At 34.2% G+C, this 22,470-nt stretch overlaps 1 protein-coding gene across 3 annotated transcripts in view; it reads left to right on the top strand.

Moving 5' to 3' along the window:
- Positions 1 to 22,470, top strand: part of TFEC (transcription factor EC) — a 623,128-nt gene that overhangs the window by 549,276 nt on the left and 51,382 nt on the right. Inside the window, exons 1-2 of one of the 3 annotated variants that reach the window (XM_026509789.4) lie at positions 5,147 to 5,427; positions 10,547 to 10,626. The exons of the other annotated variants lie outside the window; for them this stretch is intronic. Of the exons in view, the coding sequence (XP_026365574.1) occupies positions 10,588 to 10,626 (39 nt within the window). The 5' untranslated portion in view covers positions 5,147 to 5,427; positions 10,547 to 10,587. Of the gene's footprint in view, positions 1 to 5,146; positions 5,428 to 10,546; positions 10,627 to 22,470 lie in introns of those variants that run through there. 3 annotated transcript variants of the gene reach the window in all.

Genomic DNA, 22,470 nt, shown 5'->3' with positions numbered 1-22,470 from the left:
TAGATAACAGCAAAATGGGCAAATGATAAGGAATCATGGTGCCTATCTGGCAGAAGGGAAAAGGACATAGAGATTTCATGTTAAAGACAAATGTTGCCTACTTCATAATTTTCAGAAGGGCTGGTTCTTGTTTAATACCCTAGTGTATGCCAAGATCAAGATCAAACATCAACTCTAGGGAAATCTTAAAGCCTTTGGCATCATAGAAGAATTAAATTATATTAATGGCTTAAGGCTTCCAGAGACTTCTTATTCTTCAAAACTGAATTGTTGGGGACAGAAAAACTTGGAAAAGTCATTTGATTCTCTTGATAGAATTTACCCATTTATCATGGGACAATGATAAGTCCATGCACTACTGCTGATACTGGTGGATTTAAGAGCTGATGTTTCTGAAGTTCACTGAGGTAGATGAAGAGTATTTTAAAAGTAAAAAACAATGACTACTGCAATTATATAATGATATGCACATTTTACTGCTGTTCCACAGCCCTTTTGCCTGGTTGCTTCTTGTTAAGGACATAATAACTTTGATAGGATGAAACTTAAGAGCAATTTTATGTTTTGAATGTTTACAAAAATTATACTAACTAGTGTGCTAATGAAATAGTAGAAATCTAGATAAGTTTCAATGTTTATATCTTAGTAGGATTAACTCCTGTCTGTTGAATGGTCTGTAGTTCTTAAATATCAGAATTCAAGATCAGATTTGAGCTTGGTGTTTATTAAAGTGTTATTAAGAGAAATTCTGGAGTTATGACATAAAAACATGGGATACTAACTTTCTAACTTTTGCACTTCCCCAAACTGATAATGAAATCAGAATTTTAAATAATCGATGCCAGTTATTTGCCAAGTGACTGAATTAAATATTAATCTTTCCAAAAGCATGATTCCTATTTATGAGTGACATATAAATTTCAGTTTTGCATACTCACAACTGATTTTGTTTGTTTGTTTTCTATGGTAATATTGATCTTGGAGTTTTTTCCCAAACTTCTTGGAAGAGATATATCATTTCCTTTGATTTATTTGATTTCATTTTAAGAGAGAAGTTAGGTTTCTTCAGTGTTGATCAAATTGAAAATTTTCTAAAAAGTAATGATTGTCTTTAATTAAGCTACTTGTTGGTAAGAAAAAGTCGTATTTATGGACATAAATACCCTCAACATCCCAGGTGTATAGTTATAAAATCAATTTCCATTAAAAAGAATTTTACCTTTTATCTTCGAGACTTCTATGAAAGCAATCTGAATTAACAACAGATGTGTTGTTTTTCCTTGTTGAAGGGTTAATATGCTCCCTTCTCTGCTTTTTACGGATCTGTAGAGTTACTCTCTGAGTCCTTTCCAAAATGTGTTAGCTGTCATTTGGCAAGCAGTAATTTTTTCCTTTATGATCTGTTAATATTTTTAATGCAAACATTATTTAACTTAGACATTATATATTATTGATTACCTTAATGCCCCCAAATATGTTTTACTTTAGAAACCCACCATCCTCTACTTTCATCCCATTTCTTAGTTCAATATCTTATTTCCTATGAAAATCAGATATAAGAAAACAATCCTTTCATTCCTTATATCATTTTTGTTTGTTATTTTAAATCTTATCCCATTAAATTGTTTTTCTGTCTTTTAACTATTTTAAACCATGGGTGATTTATCTTTCAAATTCTTTAGATTTTAATCTCCTTGAGGGTAAGAACTGTGTGTTTCTCTTTGTATCCTAGTACCTGATAAATGGTAGGCATTCAATAGGAACTTATTAGCAAATGAGTAAATAAACAAATATGGTATTAGTTTAGATGGGAAAGTTAATGTAAAGAGCATGAAGGTTTAGTATTTAATATAGACTGTCTACAGCATGACGGCACCAATTCTAAGTCCTTGGAGCAGAGACTGTTGGTGTTGTCTCTACTTCCACATCCCCCTTACTGTTTCAGTGAATGACAGCTTGTCTTCCAACAGTCTGCAATGGGAGTTTTGTCAGAGGGCTGCCCTCATTGTGACAGAATCCACTTTGCTTGTGTGTAACTTGGGCAGGACTTGTCTGGGAATTTTCCTTGGAGGCAGCCTGAAAACAGTGATTGATAGATTTGGGGAGGATGAGTATCCTAGATTCTTTACTCCCTGCCTAGGATAAGTGAGAGATGTGTAGTTTACATAATTTTCAATGTCATAAGACTAAGACAGAATCACCACTAATAAAAGAAGAAAATGTTATAATCCTATCCAGCAATAAACACGTTTCCAGGTAAGAAGACAAAAAAAGAAAATAATGAAACATTTATAATGCAGTGGTGACAATTAACTACATATTATGTTCTGTAGCTACAGACAAAAAAGCATTTTCCCAGTTTTTGTTTTGTCAAATTATAAAAAAATACTTTTCTTAGTGAGTTTTTGATATTTATGTAATCAAATATGTTGGAGATTTCTTTATTGTTATAACCCTTACTCTGTGGGTTATAAAATAATCACTCACATTTTTCTAAATGATGTTTTGAAATTTTTATATTTAAATCTTTAAGATTTTAAAATTAGATTTTTGGTGTAGTAGAGGTCTGGGTTTCTCTCTCTCTCTCTACTTCTCTTTCCTTTTCTCTCAATAAATTGTTAGTCATTTACCCATAGAGTATTTATTGAAGAATATATCAATTTCCTACTAATATAACATACAACCTTCAATATATACTAAATTTCCAAAAATGCAGAAGATTTTAGTTTTCTATTATATACCAGTGGTAAACTGTTTTAGTTAGTGTAGTTTCATAATGTGTTCAATATCTTATTTTTCAAGTGTACTTACTATTTTTATTTTAAAAATATTTTGCCTGTTTTTTATTTATTATTCTTAGTTAAATAATAATAGAAATACCCATAGAATGCAACTAGAATTTTGATGGATATTATATTGAATTTATAAATGTATTTGTATTAAAATATATTGATATTAACACCATAGAAATATGTGTAAAGTTCCATCTGTTCACACATACACATAAGTACATTTAGTTAGTTAGTTAGTTTCTTTCTTTCTTCTTTCTTTCAGTTCTTATCAGACAGAAGGTCAGACATGATCTAGACTTTGGAAAAAGGAGATTCTTGTGGCAAGACCTTCTAAGCAGAAGGAAAGGAGGATGTTTCTAATAAAGCTTGAAGCCCAGACTCAGATTTGGTTATAAAAACTTTTATAAGCTCTTTTAGAGAATTTGGATTCAAAGTTTAAGCAGTAGGAAGTTTCTGATGGTTATAGATAAGGACAATAAAATGATCAAATCTCTGACTTAGAAAGATAACCCTCTAATCACATGGTTGTTTCCTCTGGCAACCAGCCCCCAACCTGAAGCTATTTAGGGGCCCAGCAAGTTACCTCATTAACATAAAGCCATACATGTTTGAAAGGGACTTACTATGAACTTAAAAAGTTGCTCCTCTCACCGTATCAGGAACCAAGGGTGAAGACCAAACATGTATTTTTTTTTAAAGGATTTTATTTATTTATGAGAAAGAGAGAGAATGAGAGCAGGGGGAGGAGCAGAGGGAGAGGGACAAGCAGGCTCTGTGCTGAGCACAGCGGTGGAGCCCTGTGGGATTTGACTGCATGACCCTGAGGTCATGACCTGAGGAGAAATCAAGAGTTGGAGGCTTAACCACTGAGCCACCCCTGTGCCCCCATGTATTTCTATGAATGCAGTATCACACAAGTAGTATACTATCCCTAAGAGTTTTGATGTATAGCCTACTTTTTACATTAACACTGTATTTTAGTCCAAAAACATACATGTTTATTATATAAAGTATAGAAACTATAGGTAAAAAAAAATTTTTTTAACTTAACTATTCTGTTGGACCACTTTAAGAGATAAACACTGTTAACACATACGTGCCTATTTCTTCAGGTGTATATACCATGTGTGCATTTACAACTTTTCAAAACCAAAATGTATGCCCATATAGTAATACTACTTCAAACCTTACCTTCTGAGTCACAAAAATGTATTTTAAACTGTAATTCAATCTAAACTAGTTTCTAATATGAGTTAAAGTCCCAAGTGTTTCTCTTTCTTAACAAGTTTCATATCAATCTTATTTTTTATTTCTAATATTAATCTGAGTTTTACTCTAAATTAAGTATTTACTCCTTCCCATCACCTCAGAGATTTAAATGTATGATAACATCATCAGGAAATGTAAGATGACTCAAAACTTTGCTATTGACAATGAGAGAATTTTTCTTAATAATTTTGTGATTCTTCAAGCAAGATATAAAATGCTGAGATATTTTCACATAACTTCCACTCCTTGAAAAACATAAATGTCAATTTAATTGCATGAATTTTTAAAGCACAAAGGCAAGAGAAATTTGAATGTAACCTTTGCATTAAACTTCAGTAATTAATGGGAATGTTTTGCTTCATATATTGTTTTAAAATATACATTTAGATAAAGGAAGCAAATGGTGTTAGTGTTATAGAATAAATGTAGTTTTCTCAGTATTTTTTTATAATTTTATAATTTTTTATAATTTTATAATTATAGTGTGGGAACAAAATTGCATCTTTAGATTTTTAAGTTCATGCAGATAACTAATACATAAAATGAAACCTTTTAAAAAGTTTCATTTGTAAAGGCAGTGAGTATCCAGTGCTCATGTTCCTTAAAAATATAGATTACACTAGAATATGAAAAAAAAAATTACTTGAAATCTTATAAGCTGAATTATAGATCTTCCATCTACATAGGAAGATAAAATATTCTTGGACAAGATGAAAATTATCCTGGAATCACTTTGAGTGTAAAATCACATGTAAGGTAAATGTGACTATATGAAATATGGGAAATTTGATGGTCTGAAGCAAAAACTCAAAATCTATTAACACTCTAAACAAAACTGCAATTCTTAAAACCTGAAAATTGGTGCGGGGCAGTTTGTTGAAGAACTGTTAAATGTGAGACTTAACATGTTGCAATAGATGTGGGATCTTAGTCCATTTTGATAACAACCACACACTGCTTGTGTATATTCTGGGAAGAAATGTTAATTACAGGGCAATAACGGGATCAACAAGAGCTTTTACTGTGGCCACATTACTGTGGAGTAGTTTTGTTGGAGTGCTGTTTCTCAAATTGGTAGCATATTTCAGATAAAGAAAGGAAGTCTCCCCTAGTTGAAACTGCTGTGTCATTTCTTCTTCCTTAACTGAAATTCCAACCAAGTTTCAGGAAATGCCCTAATGAGCCACTTCTCTTTTCTCTTTCCTCAACTAAGTGGATTCCAACCAGCCCTAACTATTCATTATTCATGATCAGATCATTTACTCTGGTTGTCTCTTTTGGCATGGTGCTTATGTTATGGGAAGAGGGATTATGATTTGGTGCTGTTTATAGAGGTGATAACACTGATAGAATCCAATCATTGCTGGTAGGTAACTAAACTGGCAGGTTAATTTTCTGTACTTTAAACAAACTATGAAGACAAGTCTAATCAATATTTATTTTATTTTGATATGTGTGGCTTGCTTATAATTATTGTTTCATCTTGCATGATCATTAGGTATCATGATATTAGAGTAGTTGAGCTGTGATTCGCTATAATTTAGGTAAAATATATCTGAAACTTTATTAATGTCTTATTTTTAATCAAGATGTAGAAATCACTGTTTTAATACATGATGAGCAAAGCAAATTCTTTTTCCGGTTTAATATTCTTGGATATTTACTAAATTGTACCAATTTAACATTTTATTGCATCTTATATGTTATGAGTAAATGTTAATTTCTGTTTACATTTTAGCAATATATATCTTATTGGCTTTTAACAGTAAGAAAATATGAGTTCTGTTCATAGCTGAATTAATACCACATAGTACTTTAGTGTATGTTATTTTTCTGGTGTTAAAAATTATTCTGGTTTTTTAAATGAAGATTTGGATCTGAAAAATTTGTATAGGAGATGTCAAATATCTGAAAGCAATAACTTTTTGTAGTAATAGTTTTCAGTTGTTATAATTAGTAGAGTTGTGGTAGGGACTTGAAGATTATGTATATATCTGTACACATACAAACATGTACACATCCATTTCTTACATATTTGTTTCTGTGAATTATAATCCCATACTTTCAATATTGCCTTAAAATGTCTCATTGGGAATAGACATTTTGAGAAAAAAATAAATCTGAAGTAATCTTTAATTCATTTCAGGTAGCTTAATTAGTAACTTATTTACTGGAAACTTCATTTAACATTGACACTAAAATAACCTTCACAGTTAGTTCTTCCCTATTCAGAGACTGTGTCAACAAAGCAAACTGAAACAGAATGGGAGTTTCTTATCAAAATTATTCAGACCATTCTGCTTCACTTCTATTTTAGCTGAATCTAAGCATAGCTTTACATTTTCAAGTCACTTTTGAATGAATACTAAATCTTTTACTTTTTTGGTGGAAACTACCTTAAATAGGCCAAATCTGTGATCTCCATTTTGAGAATAAAAAGGTTTTTTTCACTATTAAAACAAATGAAATATGTATAATTTCCATGTTGTCTATTTTTTTTGTTTTTGATTATTGTTAATATTATTTTTAAAATTTTCAGTTTCATTACAAAGCAGTAGAACAGCTAAATGAGTATATTTTGTTGAACTGAAACTTGGAGCTGATGTCAAAAATGAAACAAGTTGAAAAATGTTTCTTAAGCGTCAGCTTAATTTTAATGACTGTGGCACAGGGTTTGTTATAAGGTCTAGATAACCAAAATAATTATGAGACATTTAAATATGATGTAAGTATCTAGCATAAGTTAAATTTTCAGAAACTGTAGTAATTAACACAGTGGAAGTAGAAAACAATTTTGAAAACAGGTTTGAATAGTCAAAAAGGAGAAACAGGAAAGGAGAAACCGAAAGAAATGAAATATTCTTAAACAATCATTTCAAATAATCTAATGAAATACGATTCAAAGGGGATAACAATGGATACTGATAAAATAATAATCATAATTATACATGTGGAAATGGAATCATTCAACTCTTTGGAAATCAATGTACAAATCAAATTTTCTGAAGTCAGTTAGACATGCCAGATTCTTATGGAGATAAATTTAACTCTTTTAGTAAGAAATACTGGATTAAGCAGCAGAGTGATAGCAGATCTAAAGAGGTGGTGTTTACTGTTAGCAGATCGCAACTTTTATGCTAATTGGCAAACAAAACAAATGTAGAGTGCAGCATATAGTTCCCCGCTTAGGTTTTACTGATTGTGTTTACTAAGATCAGGAAAAAGAGTCTGTGAAGCATAGAGCTGAGGATGTATGAGGAAAGCTTGAAGAACCACAAGTGTCCTCAAAAACATGAGCTCTGAGGGGAGAGCTTAACAGTAGTTTCATAGAAAGAATGAGTAGCAAGAAACTAATGTATAAAAATAGTCCTTATTTTATAGAGTTGTGAATTAGGAGCTAGTTAAGGAGTCTGTGGGTTGGGGTGCAGGTGTTTGGAGACAGAGCAAAGATTTGGCAGACATCGCTTTGCCTGTGAGGGCTTAGTGGATACAACATTATGTGATTCCATTAAGTTGTATTCATTGGAGCATGGGAAGTGTGGCCACTTACTCATCAGCAAAAAAAAAAGAATGGTATGAGAATGTATTATAGGTAGTTTATGTTAAACGTCAGAAAAATTGGGGGAATCTGTATTATTGAAAAGTGAAATAGTAAGGTAGGTTGTAGAATTTCATCAGGTGACCAGTTTAAGGAATGGATTTGTCAAGGAGAGAAAACCCTTGTTATGGATGTTGTAATTGCTCTCAGGATACAATGGGAGATTGGGCCTAATGATCCTAGCCATTAGGTTGCTGTTTTTCTTTTTAACTCTTCAGGTTTGAAAGAATAAGTGAGATTTCAAAAATAGAACTAAAAAAAAGCAATTGAAGGGAATGAGTCTAGTAAGTAGAGATTGAGTTTTAATAAGGATTCCCATGCTCCCTGATGTTCATTCCTAAGAGTTACCATGGAAGAGTATCTACAAATCATTTCTTGCCTTTCCTGAAAGACTCTTACTCCATCTGCGTACTAGAATACAATGTGATTCACTCTCTGGGTTTTTCTACCCTGCCAGAGAATCCTTCTATCCCTCCCTTTTGTTCCTTTCTTTATTTCTTATTTTGTGAACATATTTCCAATACAGAAGTTCATATGCACATGAACAAATTAAGTTCTGAAAGATATTCAGGGGCGCCTGGGTGGCACAGCGGTTAAGCGTCTGCCTTCGGCTCAGGGCGTGATCCCGGCGTTCTGGGATCGAGCCCCACATCAGGCTCCTCTGCTGGGAGCCTGCTTCTTCCTCTCCCACTCCCCCTGCTTGTGTTCCCTCTCTCGCTGGCTGTCTCTCTCTCTGTCAAATAAATAAATAAAATCTTTAAAAAAAAAAAAAGAAAGATATTCAGCTTGCTTAGATGTATTTCCATCCAAATAAGAATTTGAGCCAGGACTCTCTATCTCTTCAATCAGATATTTTGCTGTGTCCTTTTATCTTCCCTTTGCCAAAAACTTATTCTATCCACCATCTTTCCCCACTGCCCCCAAAATCTAGACCAGTATCTACTACTTTGAAAATCTGCCTATAAACAGGTAATGATCTCAGCTAGTGTCTGCAAGAAATATCTCAGCAGCTAAGATGTTTATAATCTCTGTTGCCTTTGATCCTGTACAGACTTGAAAGGATTTGAACCTACCAAACAATCTGAGGTCTGCAATAGAAATTTTATCAGCAGCATTTTTACCATCAGACTTTAAGCTCTGGTAAACTTTTAGACTTCTTCTTAATTATTCTTAGGCCAAAAGGGCATTGATCCTTTAGTCATACTTGCAAATGTTTCTCTCCAATTAGACAATTGCTTTTTCCTTCTATAGCTTATGATTGTCCTTCACGTATGCAAGGCTCTTTTCACATGATGGATGATTTGCTCTTTCCATCATAATTATACCTATCATTCAAGATTTTTCCCATAAGTATATTCAACTTTCTTTACTTTCTCTCTGCTCTCCAATTGTAAACCATCTATTGTTGTTTTTATTGCAAACAACCATTTTTTTTTCTTATTAGACTTTTGACATATTGTGGACATGTAGGGATATAGTGTTTGGAAAAATCTGAGTGTATCAACTCTTAGAGTAGGAGCAAATCAGTGGGTGAGTCTGCCCAGTGAGATGACTGATGACACCATCTTCTGGAGAAGGTAGGGAATGTGCAATTTTGTCTTGAACAATAACTTAGTTAATATCTATGTAAGTTGGTTAAGTTGAAGGTGTATAAGTAGAGGAGTGTACCAGGTGCAACATCAGTTTTTAAGGATGCTAACTAAGATGCCTAAGATAGGGAACCTGCCAATGAGCATTTGAGGTTTTTCAACAATTAATCTCACTGACAAGTTTTAAATGTATCAATTCCCTGAGTCTGGGGGTTTGGGAAGGGTTCAAAGAACCCTTGAAAAATAATTAGCTATTCTTTAGGCAGGCAAAGGATAGGAGAAAGGCATCAGACAAAAAGACTAGCATGTGCAGAGTTGTGAAAAGCATGGCACATCCAGGGGTCTTTGATTAGAGCCTGCGATCATTGTGGGGAATAACATAAAGTAGGGCTGGAGAGTTAAGATGGGGGCAGACCATAACTATGCTTTTAAGGGTTTTAGGATTTTAACAAGAGGAGTAGCTTGATCTGATTGTGTTTTAGCTGGATATCTCTGGCCATTTGGAACACAGTTTGGGGGGATAAAAGACTAGAGCCATTAGTTTTAGATTTTGTTTATATGGTGCTCCTGTATCTGCTTTAAGAGAACAAGGACAAGTATGTGCCTCTGGGTAATACTTTGCAAAGTGGTTACACCTCTGGCAAGAACAGAAGGCAAGTGCTTTGCTAAAAATACGATAGAACCTACTTCATAAGAAAATCAAAGGTGGTGGACCGTGTCATTTTCCACTATAGAAATAACCACTGAAATTGAACATGGATTAGCTCCCAAACCAGTGGGCCAAGAAAATATTTGCAAGTGATTCCGTGATTTCTTTGTGGTTGCTTGGTTTAGTGCTGATAGAATACACTGAAATGGGAAGTCAGAGTTCAGCATTTTTAGCTTGCTACTAACTTGCCATGTGACTTTGAGTAAGTCTGTGTGTGTGTGTGCGTGTGTGTGTGTGTGTGTGTGTGTGCTGAATATTCTAAGTTGAATTAATATTTGTTGTGGAGAGTGAAGGGCAAGGGCTGGGACTGAGTGTGAAGGACAAGGGGTCTGGTGGTGTTAAAGTTTGGTCTCATATGCCTGAAGAGTAGTTCTGAATTCACTCCTGGGATATCAAACTTAGATTGGATGTGGGAACTCCAAGATTGGAAATCTAGGTCGAAGCCCAAAGGGAGGACCTCTCTCCTTTTCCCTGTGGGGTCCTTGATCTCACATTTCTGACAGATTTTCAGAGCATGAAACATAACCATGGGCTACTATCTCATATATCTGGCCTTTTTTTTTTTCTCAATATCCTTTCCTGAATACAGGCTCAGAGGACTCTGCCTTAGGACAGAGCTCTCAGACCAAAATGAAGTACCGAACGAAGCAACTCTACATAATTCGGGAGGTAACTTTTAATTTGCCTTTCTTCACAGGTCATCTGTACTTTTCCATATTTTCTGAGGATGTAGTGTCAATTCATTCACATTTCTATTAGTTTCAACATGAAGTACTGGTTATACTAAATAGTATCTAAATTCACTTATATTCAGCCTTACTGAGCACACCCAGAGAAATGTATGACAAAACTTTTGACCATTTGCTTAAGATGTATTTGTCTGAAGACAAAACAAACAAACAACAACAACAAAATAGCAAGCAAAAATATTCCAGAATATGCTAGAAGGAAAGAATTTATGAAATAATGCCTAAGCTAAAATAGTAAGTTCTCTACTTTGGGATAAAAAGGAGATGGTGGCTGTTTACTACTCCTGCTTGAGTAGCAGTCATCTTAGAAGAATTTTCATGAATATCAAAAGCAGCTCTATTACCTGTAGTCTTCTCTTCTCCAGTTGATAAGAGTTAACACTGATTGGGCTCTCATCAGGTGTGAAAGGCTTTGCACGTATCACCTCATTTGAACCTGAAAATACCCTTGAGGCAAGTGCTCTTATCTCCATTTTTGAAAGATTGGTAACTTGTCCAAGGTAACCAGTGAGTAAGTGATGGGGCAGTGACTTGGTTCTAGATCTGCATGGTGCTTAGACCTAGGTAAACTATATAATTTTTTTTCCCCTTTGGTCACTTTTAGATTTAAACTTTATCTTTGTTGTTCTATTTCATTCATTTTGAACAAGATCCTAACTTTATTGTAGAGAAGGGGAAACAGTTCAAGGGAGAAAGGTTGGGGGAAATCAGAAACCATGCTATGCTAAAAATGGTTTCCAGGCTTACACATGGATAACGAGGTCTTTGACTGTATTAGATTTGCAAAAATAGCAGTTGCAGAAGTAACAAGGGACCAGAATAGATGGCTCTATTTCATAAAAGAAAGGGGCAAAGTGAAAAGACTCATTAATGTTGAAGCAGTAGATGGATAACCAGTGACAAATATCAAGTAGATTTCCTTCAGTTTGGTCAGAGAAAGGTCATTGATTATTTTTGGTTAAACTCGTTCACAGAGGCCAGGTCTCCACTAAAAAAGGGAATTAATTGCTTCCATTTCCTACTAATTGCCTCAACATTTCCCTTTGCTTTGTCATTGGAGATTTGGTCAGAGAGGCAAAAAGTCAAAAGTCAGAGTGTGATGGAATCTACATAAAAAGGGAATCTGAGGAGACCAAATTATGGCATTTGGTGTAATAATTATAATGATATTTAGCATTTTTCCCTGGGAGTACTGTGGATTTTTAGAGACCTTTTCAATCTTTAATCAGACCATAGGGCACGTTTAAGGGAGTTCACTGTTTTTATTTCCATCTAGAGGATAAGGCATCACAGAGAGATGAACTGACCTCGGGCAAGTCTCCTGAGATGTTAATCCTGTATGTTGGATTGCACCCTCCTATGTTGAGTTTTAGTTAGAAGCCTGGGCTCTTCCCAGAAGTATCATTCATTCATGTTCCTTCAGAGTCTAAAGACTTTTGTGCACATTATCATCTGAAATTACTACTTCTATTAATGACAGAAAAATCACCCAAGAAAACAGCATGAAATGGTCTTGATGTCACAACTATTGCTTAGTTTTCAGCTTATTAATTGACACTCCAGCCATTTTCAATTAACAAGGCATTCTACTTTGTATTTGATGACTCAACCAGTCTTTGAAATCCTGCCCAGCTCTAAGTCCTCTGGAATATGTGAATTTTGTATTCCAGTTATTTTGTTTTATTGTTCTGAAACTCAAAGTGGCAATATAGAAAGGGGAAAGAACATGAACTCTGGATATGATAGGTCAGTGGTTACTTGTACTACCTTTAGAGGCCCAATAGACAAATGTTTCTCTTTAGGAAGTCCCAAATCTTCAATATCAACTATTCTTTGCTGGAGGAACAAGACGTTCGTTATTCTTAATTAGATATTTATTGCATTGTAGGTCACTTAGAAACATGACATATTAGAATGAGTGTAGGTTTTAAAGATGGTTAGTTTTCAAAACCAGCTCTGTCATAACCAGTTGTTTGGTTCCAGACAGTTCATGTAATTTGATTTTCTTCATGTGGAAACCTGATATACCTCATTGGGTTTCAAGGTTATAAATGAGAATGTGGTGGTAAAGCACCTTGCTTAATGCCAGCATAGAGTGAAGACCTAGAGACCTTAGCCATATGCTTATTAGTGTTGTTATTAGAAATTATAAGGATATTGAATGATAAAACTATTAATTGGGGCAAGACTTAAAAAAACATAAGACATTGGTGTAAAAGCAGTCTAGTACTCTATAGAAATACTTTATTTGAAAAAATGCTCTCACAGTTATGGTGAACTTGAGCTGGACCTTCTTCCTCTGGTCAGATGCCTTTCCATGGCTAGTCTTCCTTACTCTATCCTATTGAAAGTGCTTTGTTCCCATTGCCATTTGGTAATTAGAACAATTCTGGGAATTGAGTAGTATTATTGTGCCTACTGTACAGACAAGGGTATTTACACGCTGGGAAGAAACTGGCCCAAAGACACACAGCTTGTCAGTAAGGAGCCCAGGTTTGAAGCAGGTAGGCTGATTCCAAAACCTGTAATCCCAACTGCTACTCTAACTTCTAAAAGCACTCTAACAGTGCTTTTGAAACATCAGACTGCAATTTAAAGTTGTCATTTATGCAAGCTGAGAAATTAAATTGCCTTCACCTCCGTTTTTAAATTAATTAAGGGGATTCTTAAAGCTATCCTTCTTCTGACAAAAGTGGCTATTCACATTAAAATGGAAAACCAGTCAACAGTGACATCTCTGTCACTAATCCTACATTGGTTTCTTTCTAAGTGTTTTAATTTAGTCTTAAAAAGTACAACTAGCCCAATCCCTTGTCAGGATACATGTCTCAGTCCCCTAACCAAAAAATATTAGGACCTGGGCATATGGATCCTTCCTGCTTCCATGGTGCTTTTCTCTCATCTGCATTTCCCTCTGTCTTCTTCTGTAGCTCTCGGGCAGGCCCAATGAGCCTTTTCTCCCCAGTGCCGAAGCTGACAGCCAACTCAGAAGAGAGCCCTCATTGTCAAACTAGTTGCTCACAACATTTTTGACTTGTTTCTCTTAAACAGTGTAACCTAATAAAACTCCTTTAAAATATATAAACAAGGCCTACCTACTAACACCGGAAGAGCTAAGACTATGTATACATGGGAAACTTGGTTTGACTGTTTTGATTAACTTGACTGCTCAAGTCAGTCAAAAAGTAATCACCAGTGAAGCAAACCATTCTGACAGATTTTTGGCCCACTGTGACTGCTTATTTGACTGGCTTGCCTGTCAGGTTGAAGTGGTCAGATTGACTGGAGACAGTCTAACTGGGAAATTTAACTTTGGAGGACGTGGGTGTCTGTATACCAGAATCTACTTTAAATAACTTTATTTGAAATCTGTACCTATTTTCCTGGGACCAGCAAGAGAAGTTTGAAAGTGACACACTGCAGCATTTGACTTTCTAGAGTGAGATGTCTTGTCGCTTGCTAGAGCTGGCAATATATTTATAGGCTACAAAACAATCACATTTTTCCCTATGCACATACAGACTTGAATAGGATTGAAACTCCACCCTAACTTGGCCAAGTCTTAATAAGGCATCATACTCTCTTACTCTTCTGAAGGGTTGTTGATAGATATGTGACAGCAAATGACCAATTCAGTCATTAGTGACTTGTGGTAAGGGCCAAGTTGACCTTGCCACTAATAGTAGTTTTTCTAAGAAGTAGAATTTATAGGAGAAAGAAAAAAAATCAAAATAAAACACCAAACAAAACCCTTGGTGAGATGCAAGAGAATCTGGTTGACATTATTACTTGAGCTGCTTTTTGAAAGCAAGCCCCTCTATATATTTATGCTTGTGTTCCTTTTGGAAATTTACCTTGAAATGAGCTCCCAGGTTTGGGCAAGACAACACTATAAGGATGGAAAGAATAATTTATTCTCACATGATAGTGTTGGATTTTATGGGGAGAACACATTGAGGTTATTGTCTGCTGTAAGCACATTTTTATATGGTCTGGTTTATGTTCGTTGAGTATCCTAATGTGTTTACATTGAGAATCTGAAATATCCTGTTATTGTTTGAAAGACTTATTCATGTGCTGCTCTTTAACCCTCCTAAAATTCTAGCTTTACTCATGGACATGGAAATGTTTAGTAAATGTTCAGAACCGTGATGCTACCTCATGTATTTCTATTAAATATATTTAATAATAAGATTAGATAGAAGTTAGGACTACAGTGTTAGTAAGGACTCTAAAGTTATGACACTTTTCTTAAAACAGCTTGCTTAATAGTCATATTTTCCCTTGCTTTGGAGTCATTTGATGTATCATTCTATTTTTTAAAATTTTATGATTAATAGAGGGAAAGGAAGCTTAATTTAGTTTTGCTTTGAAAGTTTATACTTTCTAGTCATTTTATGATTAAATGTTTTTAGCAATAAAGCTCTTTGGTCTGAGTAAAAGAGAACAAAATCAAATCTCACAGTTTAAAGAATGCTATCGAGAGGCCATTGGGATATATACTTAAATTTTATATGTTCTCTACATTATAGAATCATTATTAATTATGTTTCAATGATCATCTTGATGCTTCAGAGTTTTTACACATTTAAGATTATTTCCTTAGGCTATGCAAATGTATTGCACAAATTTACTTCCTTGATAGTGAGTCATGTGGGTACCTGTTGCCTTGTTCCCTCCTCAGCACTAGGTATTAAGAATTAAGACATATTTGTTAAGTTGAAAGGCAAAAAGCTTTGTTTTAATAATTACTTCGATGAGAAACAGAGACTCAGTAGTGAGACCATTGAGGATTTGAACTTTTGCTTTGCTTCAACGTTCCTTAACCTAGCCTCTATCTTCACTTTCTCTTATGGAGAGAATAGGCTGCTCACCTCAGTGGCTTGCTATGAGGATTACCTGAGACAAGGTAATCCAAGCTCTGCTCCTGACACAAAGCAGTACTTACTGACTCACTATATTTATTACCAATTTATGCCATTGTTGTTATTATGATTATTAGTATAATTTTTAACTTTGAAGAGAGTACAATGTAAGCATATGTGGATTAATTTTTTAACTGTGCCACTTCTATAACTTGGTTAACCTCTCTGATCCTTAGTTCCTCAATAACATGCATAAAATAAGGGATTGGAATCATAAGGGACCAAATATGAGGTCATAAAAGGGATCAACGGATAAGAAAGTGCTCTGTATAAAATACAGTTTACTGTGTCCTATTCATTCTATTTATTATTGTCTTTTGATTCCATGGCAGTGGTCTGCTTACCCTATAATTTTGCGGCTGCATATTTAAACATTCAGTTTCAATGACAGAGAAGACTTAAATAAACTATGACAATGATGGTGATTATTAAATGGTGGAAACACTTAGAAACCAAATTATCTATGCAATATATCACTGTTTTTTGTTTAATCTCATGGAAACATCATATTCAAAGTTAATAAATGTCCACCATTTTGTCATTGTAAGATAGTCTACAAGCAGTAAGGAAGAAAATTAAGACCATGTTTGATGCTGCAATTTTTGGAGATAATTTCCCATTGAGAAGAGGAAGCATGGTTAATAGTATACTTTACTGATAAATCTTTTGTGGTAGAATTTTTGCCACCACCAAGCAAGTGGTCCATGTTAAGAAGCAGGGACATTTATGGGGAAGTCGGCTAGTTTCCTTAAGCCGAGAGGTAGTGAGCAACTGACAGGAAAAATGAAAATGTAAAAGTTGACAGGGGCAGATTGTGGAGTACCTTGTTCAGGGGATTTTAGAGGATGGGCCAGTGTCCTAAACTGGGGCCTCAGCCTTCCAGTCTTACTCTTTATACTTTGTCTTTGGTCTGATTGAGTCTTAATCCACTGACTACTCCATCTTCTCACCTTTGGGCCTTTGTTTCCTCCCTGTCCAGGCTTTACTTATTTCAGTCAGTTCTCACTGGTAGAAGCACTTCTTGCCCCATTGTCCTGTTATAACTGATGATCCTTGACCAGCACAGCCTCTCATCTGCACCTTAATCCTTAATTTTATCACACCTTCAAAATCCCTTTGTAATGTAAGGTTACATATCCACAGGTTCTGGAGATTAGGACATGGACGCCTTTGGTGAGGGAAGCATTATTTTACCTACCATGGAATAATTGAAAATAATTGGTAAAAGCTTAAAAAGACTAAAACAATATATTTTCTAAAAAAAAATATATATATATATATATTCTTTTTAAATTTCAATGAAAAAGTTTTAATTGGTTTGTCTGCTCAAATTAGAATGGAAATAGAATCCTGGATCTTCATCTCTGAAGTTACAGTAAATATTTTCCACATATTTCCAAGCTACAATATTAACTAGCATTTTGAGTTTTTTGTTATTTTTCAAAAGCAATTGACACACAAAAAAAGATCTTACGAAGAAGTTTTCTGTTATTTCAACTCTTGCCAACTTTTTTATGCATTTGTTTATTTCTTAAATTTATCCCTCAGAGCAAGAAGTTTAAAGAGATTAAATAGTCATGATATTTATTTAGAATGAGCCAAGCTGAAAATAATATTTTCTGCCTTCCTCACGTCCTCCCTCCTCATCCACCCGTTCTCTATCATGAAAAGGAGTTGGATGTTTTCAGGAAAGAAACGTTTAGGTAACAGTAAAGATGATATAAGGAAACTTCCTGGGGAAGAGGACTAGGACTCTTCAGAACAGTGTACATTTAATACACAGATCTAAAGACAAAAGTGAAACAAAACATCTTAAAAAAAAAAAAAGCACTCATCTAAAGTTAATATTTCCTGATGGTAGATTTGAATTGTAGCATTGTCCCATACTATATGAAGCCAGATCCTCCACCATGTGATGGTTACAAGACAGACAAAGTGAAACACAAAAACAAAATCATGAGTGAGCCAAGTCAAACTTAAATAATCATGGGGAAGCAACTCTAAAGGCTTTTCCACCAGAGTGGAGTCAGCCGATGGATACTTGTATACAGGTAGAGGACACCTCTTTTTCTAATAATGGAGGCTGGAGTTAATTTTTATTATCCTTGCCAGCTGGTAAAAAAATACCTTATAGTTGAAAGAATATCCTACTTGCAATCAAAAGACAAAAAGTGGAGTTCACTTTTTTGCCTATGTGATTGTGAGCAAGTCCAATAACCCATTTGAGTTTCAATTTCTTCATCAGTGGAATGAAGACAAAAGTCCTTCCTCAAACCATTGGAATGTTGGATTCCACATGTGACGGTGGCTACAATTAACGGTATTCTGGGGCTTTCATTTAGTCCATGAGGTCCTATGATTAGTTTTCTTGATAAATTAATGTTTTATGGCTATGTACTTTCCGTAACTATAAAAAATTTGCAATGGAAGTATGTTTCTTTGATTAGAAAGGACCATTGTTCTTCAGTGATGAGGGGAAGGTGAAACAACTCTGTAACCGAAGGCCTTTCCTACATGAAGGCAGGATGACTGGAGGAATTTGATTAATGTAGATAAAGTAATAACAGATGCATTTGAAACACAGAGAGCCAGAAATCATCCTATTTACTAGTGAAGTAAAACAGAGACAATGTAGATTTTACCCTTTTTTTCTAGAAATACTAGTAATAACTATAAAAATTGAGTGATAGAAATGTACTTATGAAACAAAGCCATTTTCTGCAGTTTGTCAATCAAAATGAATAATTTCAAAGTCTCATTTTCAATTAGATTATTTTAATATTTAACTACCTAAAATGCCCCAATCGTATTCTTTAGAAAATGGTTAGACTAGAATACCACAGTTCTAATGATGACATTTTATTATCATAAAAATGACTTCATTAATTGATGATCATATATCAACTCATAAAGCAGATAAAGGACATAAAAAGTTTTCAAGCCTGAGATAGTATAAAACCATTTGAATTGTTTAGAATTTTTTTCAGGAATAAACCTTTGTGATTCTTTTATTCTCACAAAAAAATGTATGAATTTCTTTGTTATAAGTTCAACTACCTTAAGTAGCCTGTGAGTTTCTTTTACAACATGGTCTATATAAGTTGACAATATATTGATATTATCCCAAATCTAACCATTAAGATATATTAAAAATGTAAAATATAATGCATTTGTAACAGAATGATGCAAACGATGGCAAGTGTTACAGGGAGGTTTGGATTTTGTCCCAGGTGTTTCCATTGCTGGTTTTGGATCTATTTTAGAACATGTAAAATTAAAAATAAATGCACTGATGATTTTCCAAGGTATTTGAAACAAGACCTCTAAAAGAAGTCAGTCTTGTTTCTCCTTTATTCTCTGAATCCTTGAAAGAACATTTACAACTTCACAATGAAAATTATTTAAGGTCACTATACTGAGGATGAAAAAAAGTAGGTTTAACTATTACATGAGAGTTTTGTTTAAGTTGAAAGTAACTGTGAAGTATAAAGTATCATCTAAACACAATTGTTGATTTCTGAAGCAAAGAAAACTTATAAAACTCCTCCTAATAAATATTAATGTTTAAGATTTAATGCAGTCAAACTTTTTAAAAAATAAAAAGTTTAAGACATTTTACTGAATCTAGCTTAAGTAACTAACTTGTATATTTCTACATTTACAGAAGACAATTTAATTGTATGAGAAACTTCTTAAAGCTTCAGAGAATAGTATAAACTCATTTAAACACAGCTAAATGCACTACATACAAATATGTCTAATATCAAAATATAATGTTACACCTGAACCATTCCTTCTTATTAAAGGAAAAACACATCTTTCATTCATTCAGTTGGTCTGTTGAATCAGTAAGGACATTTCCTCGTGCCATTATTTCCCCAAGAGATAACATATTGCTCAATTTGAATTTTGATTTTTGATACATTGTAAGTTCTGAAAATAAAACAAAGTTAAATATTTGCTGAAGTTTTTAAAAATAATTGCGGAGGCCCAATCAAGTTTTTTTTATTTATGATATTTAAGATTAAATAATATTATTTATGCAAGACATATAGCATAGTCCTTTCTACAGGCTGTTCACTCAATAAACAAAAAGAATACAAAATCTATTATCCAAAAACCTAGGGCTAGATGTGTTTTAGAATTCTCAGTATTTCAGATTATTGAAAGGTAATGTAGTACATATAGAGAGGCCCAAGATGGCAAAACACATTATTGTATCTGCAGCAATGCCTATGAATATCTGCTATAAGTGAGATAAAGAAAGATTATAAATAGCCTTACTTTATTTCAGATCTGATTTTGCCACTGAATGGGTTTGCACCAAACTTAAAACAAAAACAAAAACAAACTTCTGATTTTCAGAGCTTTTTGAATTCTGGAATTGCAGTTAAATGTTGAGATCTGATAATGAAAGTTGTAATGCACTTGGATTAGGAAAATAAGTCTACATCTATATCAAAGGGTTGAATACATAACTTTGGAAATAGGAAAAACTAATTAATTAAGGAGGATTTACTCCACTGGGTAACACATACAAACTTCAAGTGAACACTTTGCAAAATGTGTGAAAAAAAATCAATAGGATCTGGGGGAAAAACAGAGTTTAGAATCAGAAATGATTGCCTGATGTGAAATTAGAGCTTGGAAGTCCACCATCTTCAGTCTTAGGCCCTCTAATCTTCTAATTCTCTACATCTTCCCCAAATCATCTCATCAGTTACCATCTAAGTGTAAATGTCAAGTTAGTTTTATCCATAGTCCATACTTCACTTCTGAGTTCCAGACCCATGTATCTCGTTGCCTACTTCACACCTTCAAAACATTGCAAACTCAAAGTGTTCAAAACCAAACTTAGGATTTTCTGTCCCTTCCGAAACTCCAGTCTTCTCTGCAAAGGGCATCACTGTCCATTCAGTCACATAAGCCAGAAACTCAGGTGGCATTTCTTGATCAATTTCTAAACATCTCTGAAATTCGGCTACTTGCTTCCATGTGATTACCTCACCCTTATCACATGATCCTAGTTCAAGCAACCCATTTTTCTTTCCTGGACTCTCCTTTTAACCCTCTAGAACTCATCCAACTGAACTACTGTGTCCCCTTCCCTGTGATAAAGAAAATAAGACACCTTTATACAACTAAAAACATTTCATGGAGTGGCCCGACTGGCCTCCTTAGTCCCAGACCACACTGTAATCTCTCTGCTCCAGTCCTTTCATTCCTCTCAAACATTTTTCTCATCTTCCTTCCTCCTATCTAGGTCTTCGCACATGCTGTTCCATCTCCCTGGAATGCATCCTCTATACTCTTGCTCTAGTTACTTCCTTTTCATCTTCCAGATCCAGCCCTACCATTCCTTCCTCAGGTAAACCATCCCAAACTTCTGTCTGGATAATTTCTGTCCACATGCTCATAGTCTTGTGTATCTCTCCTTCTGATTCTTACAGCACTTGAGAATTTACAGTCATTCATGTGATTGTTTGACTAAAGTCAATCTCTTCTGCCTGTCCATAAGCTGCATAAGGAGAGGGACTGTGTTTCACTTTGCTCACCACTGTTACCCACATAAATGGCTATTGTGTAGAGGGACACATATTCATTTGAATAACTTGCTTCCCTCTTATCTAGGTCTGTCTGCATGCTTTTGTGATACCTTTTACTTTCACAAAATGTATCATATTGTGTTACAACAATATGTTTAGTTATCTATCTCTCTTGATAGACTGCGAACCCTTTGAAGACTGGGTTATATCTGTTTTGTTCAGAATTATATCCCCAGAACTTATTATAATAGCATAAAATCTGATGTGTAGTAGGCACTCAAAAATATTTGTAAAATCAATGAATGTTAAACCTGTGAGTTCAGGGTCAAATGTATTTTAAAGTATCATGGCTTAAGTAATCTCCATGTTTCATATTAACTTATGTTGGTCATTGATAATATTGCCAGTTGACTTTAGTGTGTGCATGGCCTGTTGTGTTGTTTTAAAGCCAACATGAGGTAGTTAGTCTCTGACGTGATTCTTAATTGATGTTTATGGCTCAAAAATTCCAAATACACATACTTTTAAGAAACAGATCAGAATAAGTAAACCACAATTATTGCTGATATTTGTTCTAATTCTTTCAAAGGTATAATACAGTAATTTTTTCCTGAGATAAACATAAACAAAACAAATCAACAAAGTATAGATGGAGCTAGACTGAGTTGTGAGAGAAGACTTCATGTTATAAATATGAGTGCTCATGGAGTGCAAGCATTTTTATTGCTAGAATACTACTGAATTAAAAAAAAAACTCTGCTTAATAATATTCATGCCTCTTTAAAGTCTCTTAAGTGTGGGTCTCTCCTCAAAGACATACCATTGGAATTATCCAAATTCAAATGATTGGGACTGAAGGAATATGTTACAATCACACTTTACATTATTATCCATTAAATAGCTTTGGATTATATAATACTCAGCTGAAATATGCTGACAGTTATTCAGAAATCTAAGTAAAACTTTTGATGAACCGGGCCCTACTTTGTTCAGTAGTTATATCTCAATCAGACAAGCTCGACTGTATAATTTTAGGTTTAGTCAGGATGAGATTTATGGGTATATCATATCCAAAGACCGCTGTGAAAATGTAAGATTTGAAGAAATGAGTTATTAATCTTTACTATATAACATTAACAAATGTCGTGTGACTTTTATGAGTAGGTACCTAGAAGTAGTTGATTCATAAGCCCCCCAAAATAGAATTCTTCTTATATATCTCTGATGCTTGGAACATAATGAATAGTCACCTATTACTCACTCATGAAGTCCAAGCTTTTACTTCATTTATTA

The sequence above is a fragment of the Ursus arctos genome, unplaced genomic scaffold, assembly GCF_023065955.2.
Source record: "Ursus arctos isolate Adak ecotype North America unplaced genomic scaffold, UrsArc2.0 scaffold_3, whole genome shotgun sequence".
Classification (NCBI taxonomy): domain Eukaryota; kingdom Metazoa; phylum Chordata; class Mammalia; order Carnivora; family Ursidae; genus Ursus; species Ursus arctos.
Note: the sequence above shows the minus strand (reverse complement) of the source record. Positions and strands in the feature narration are given on the sequence as shown.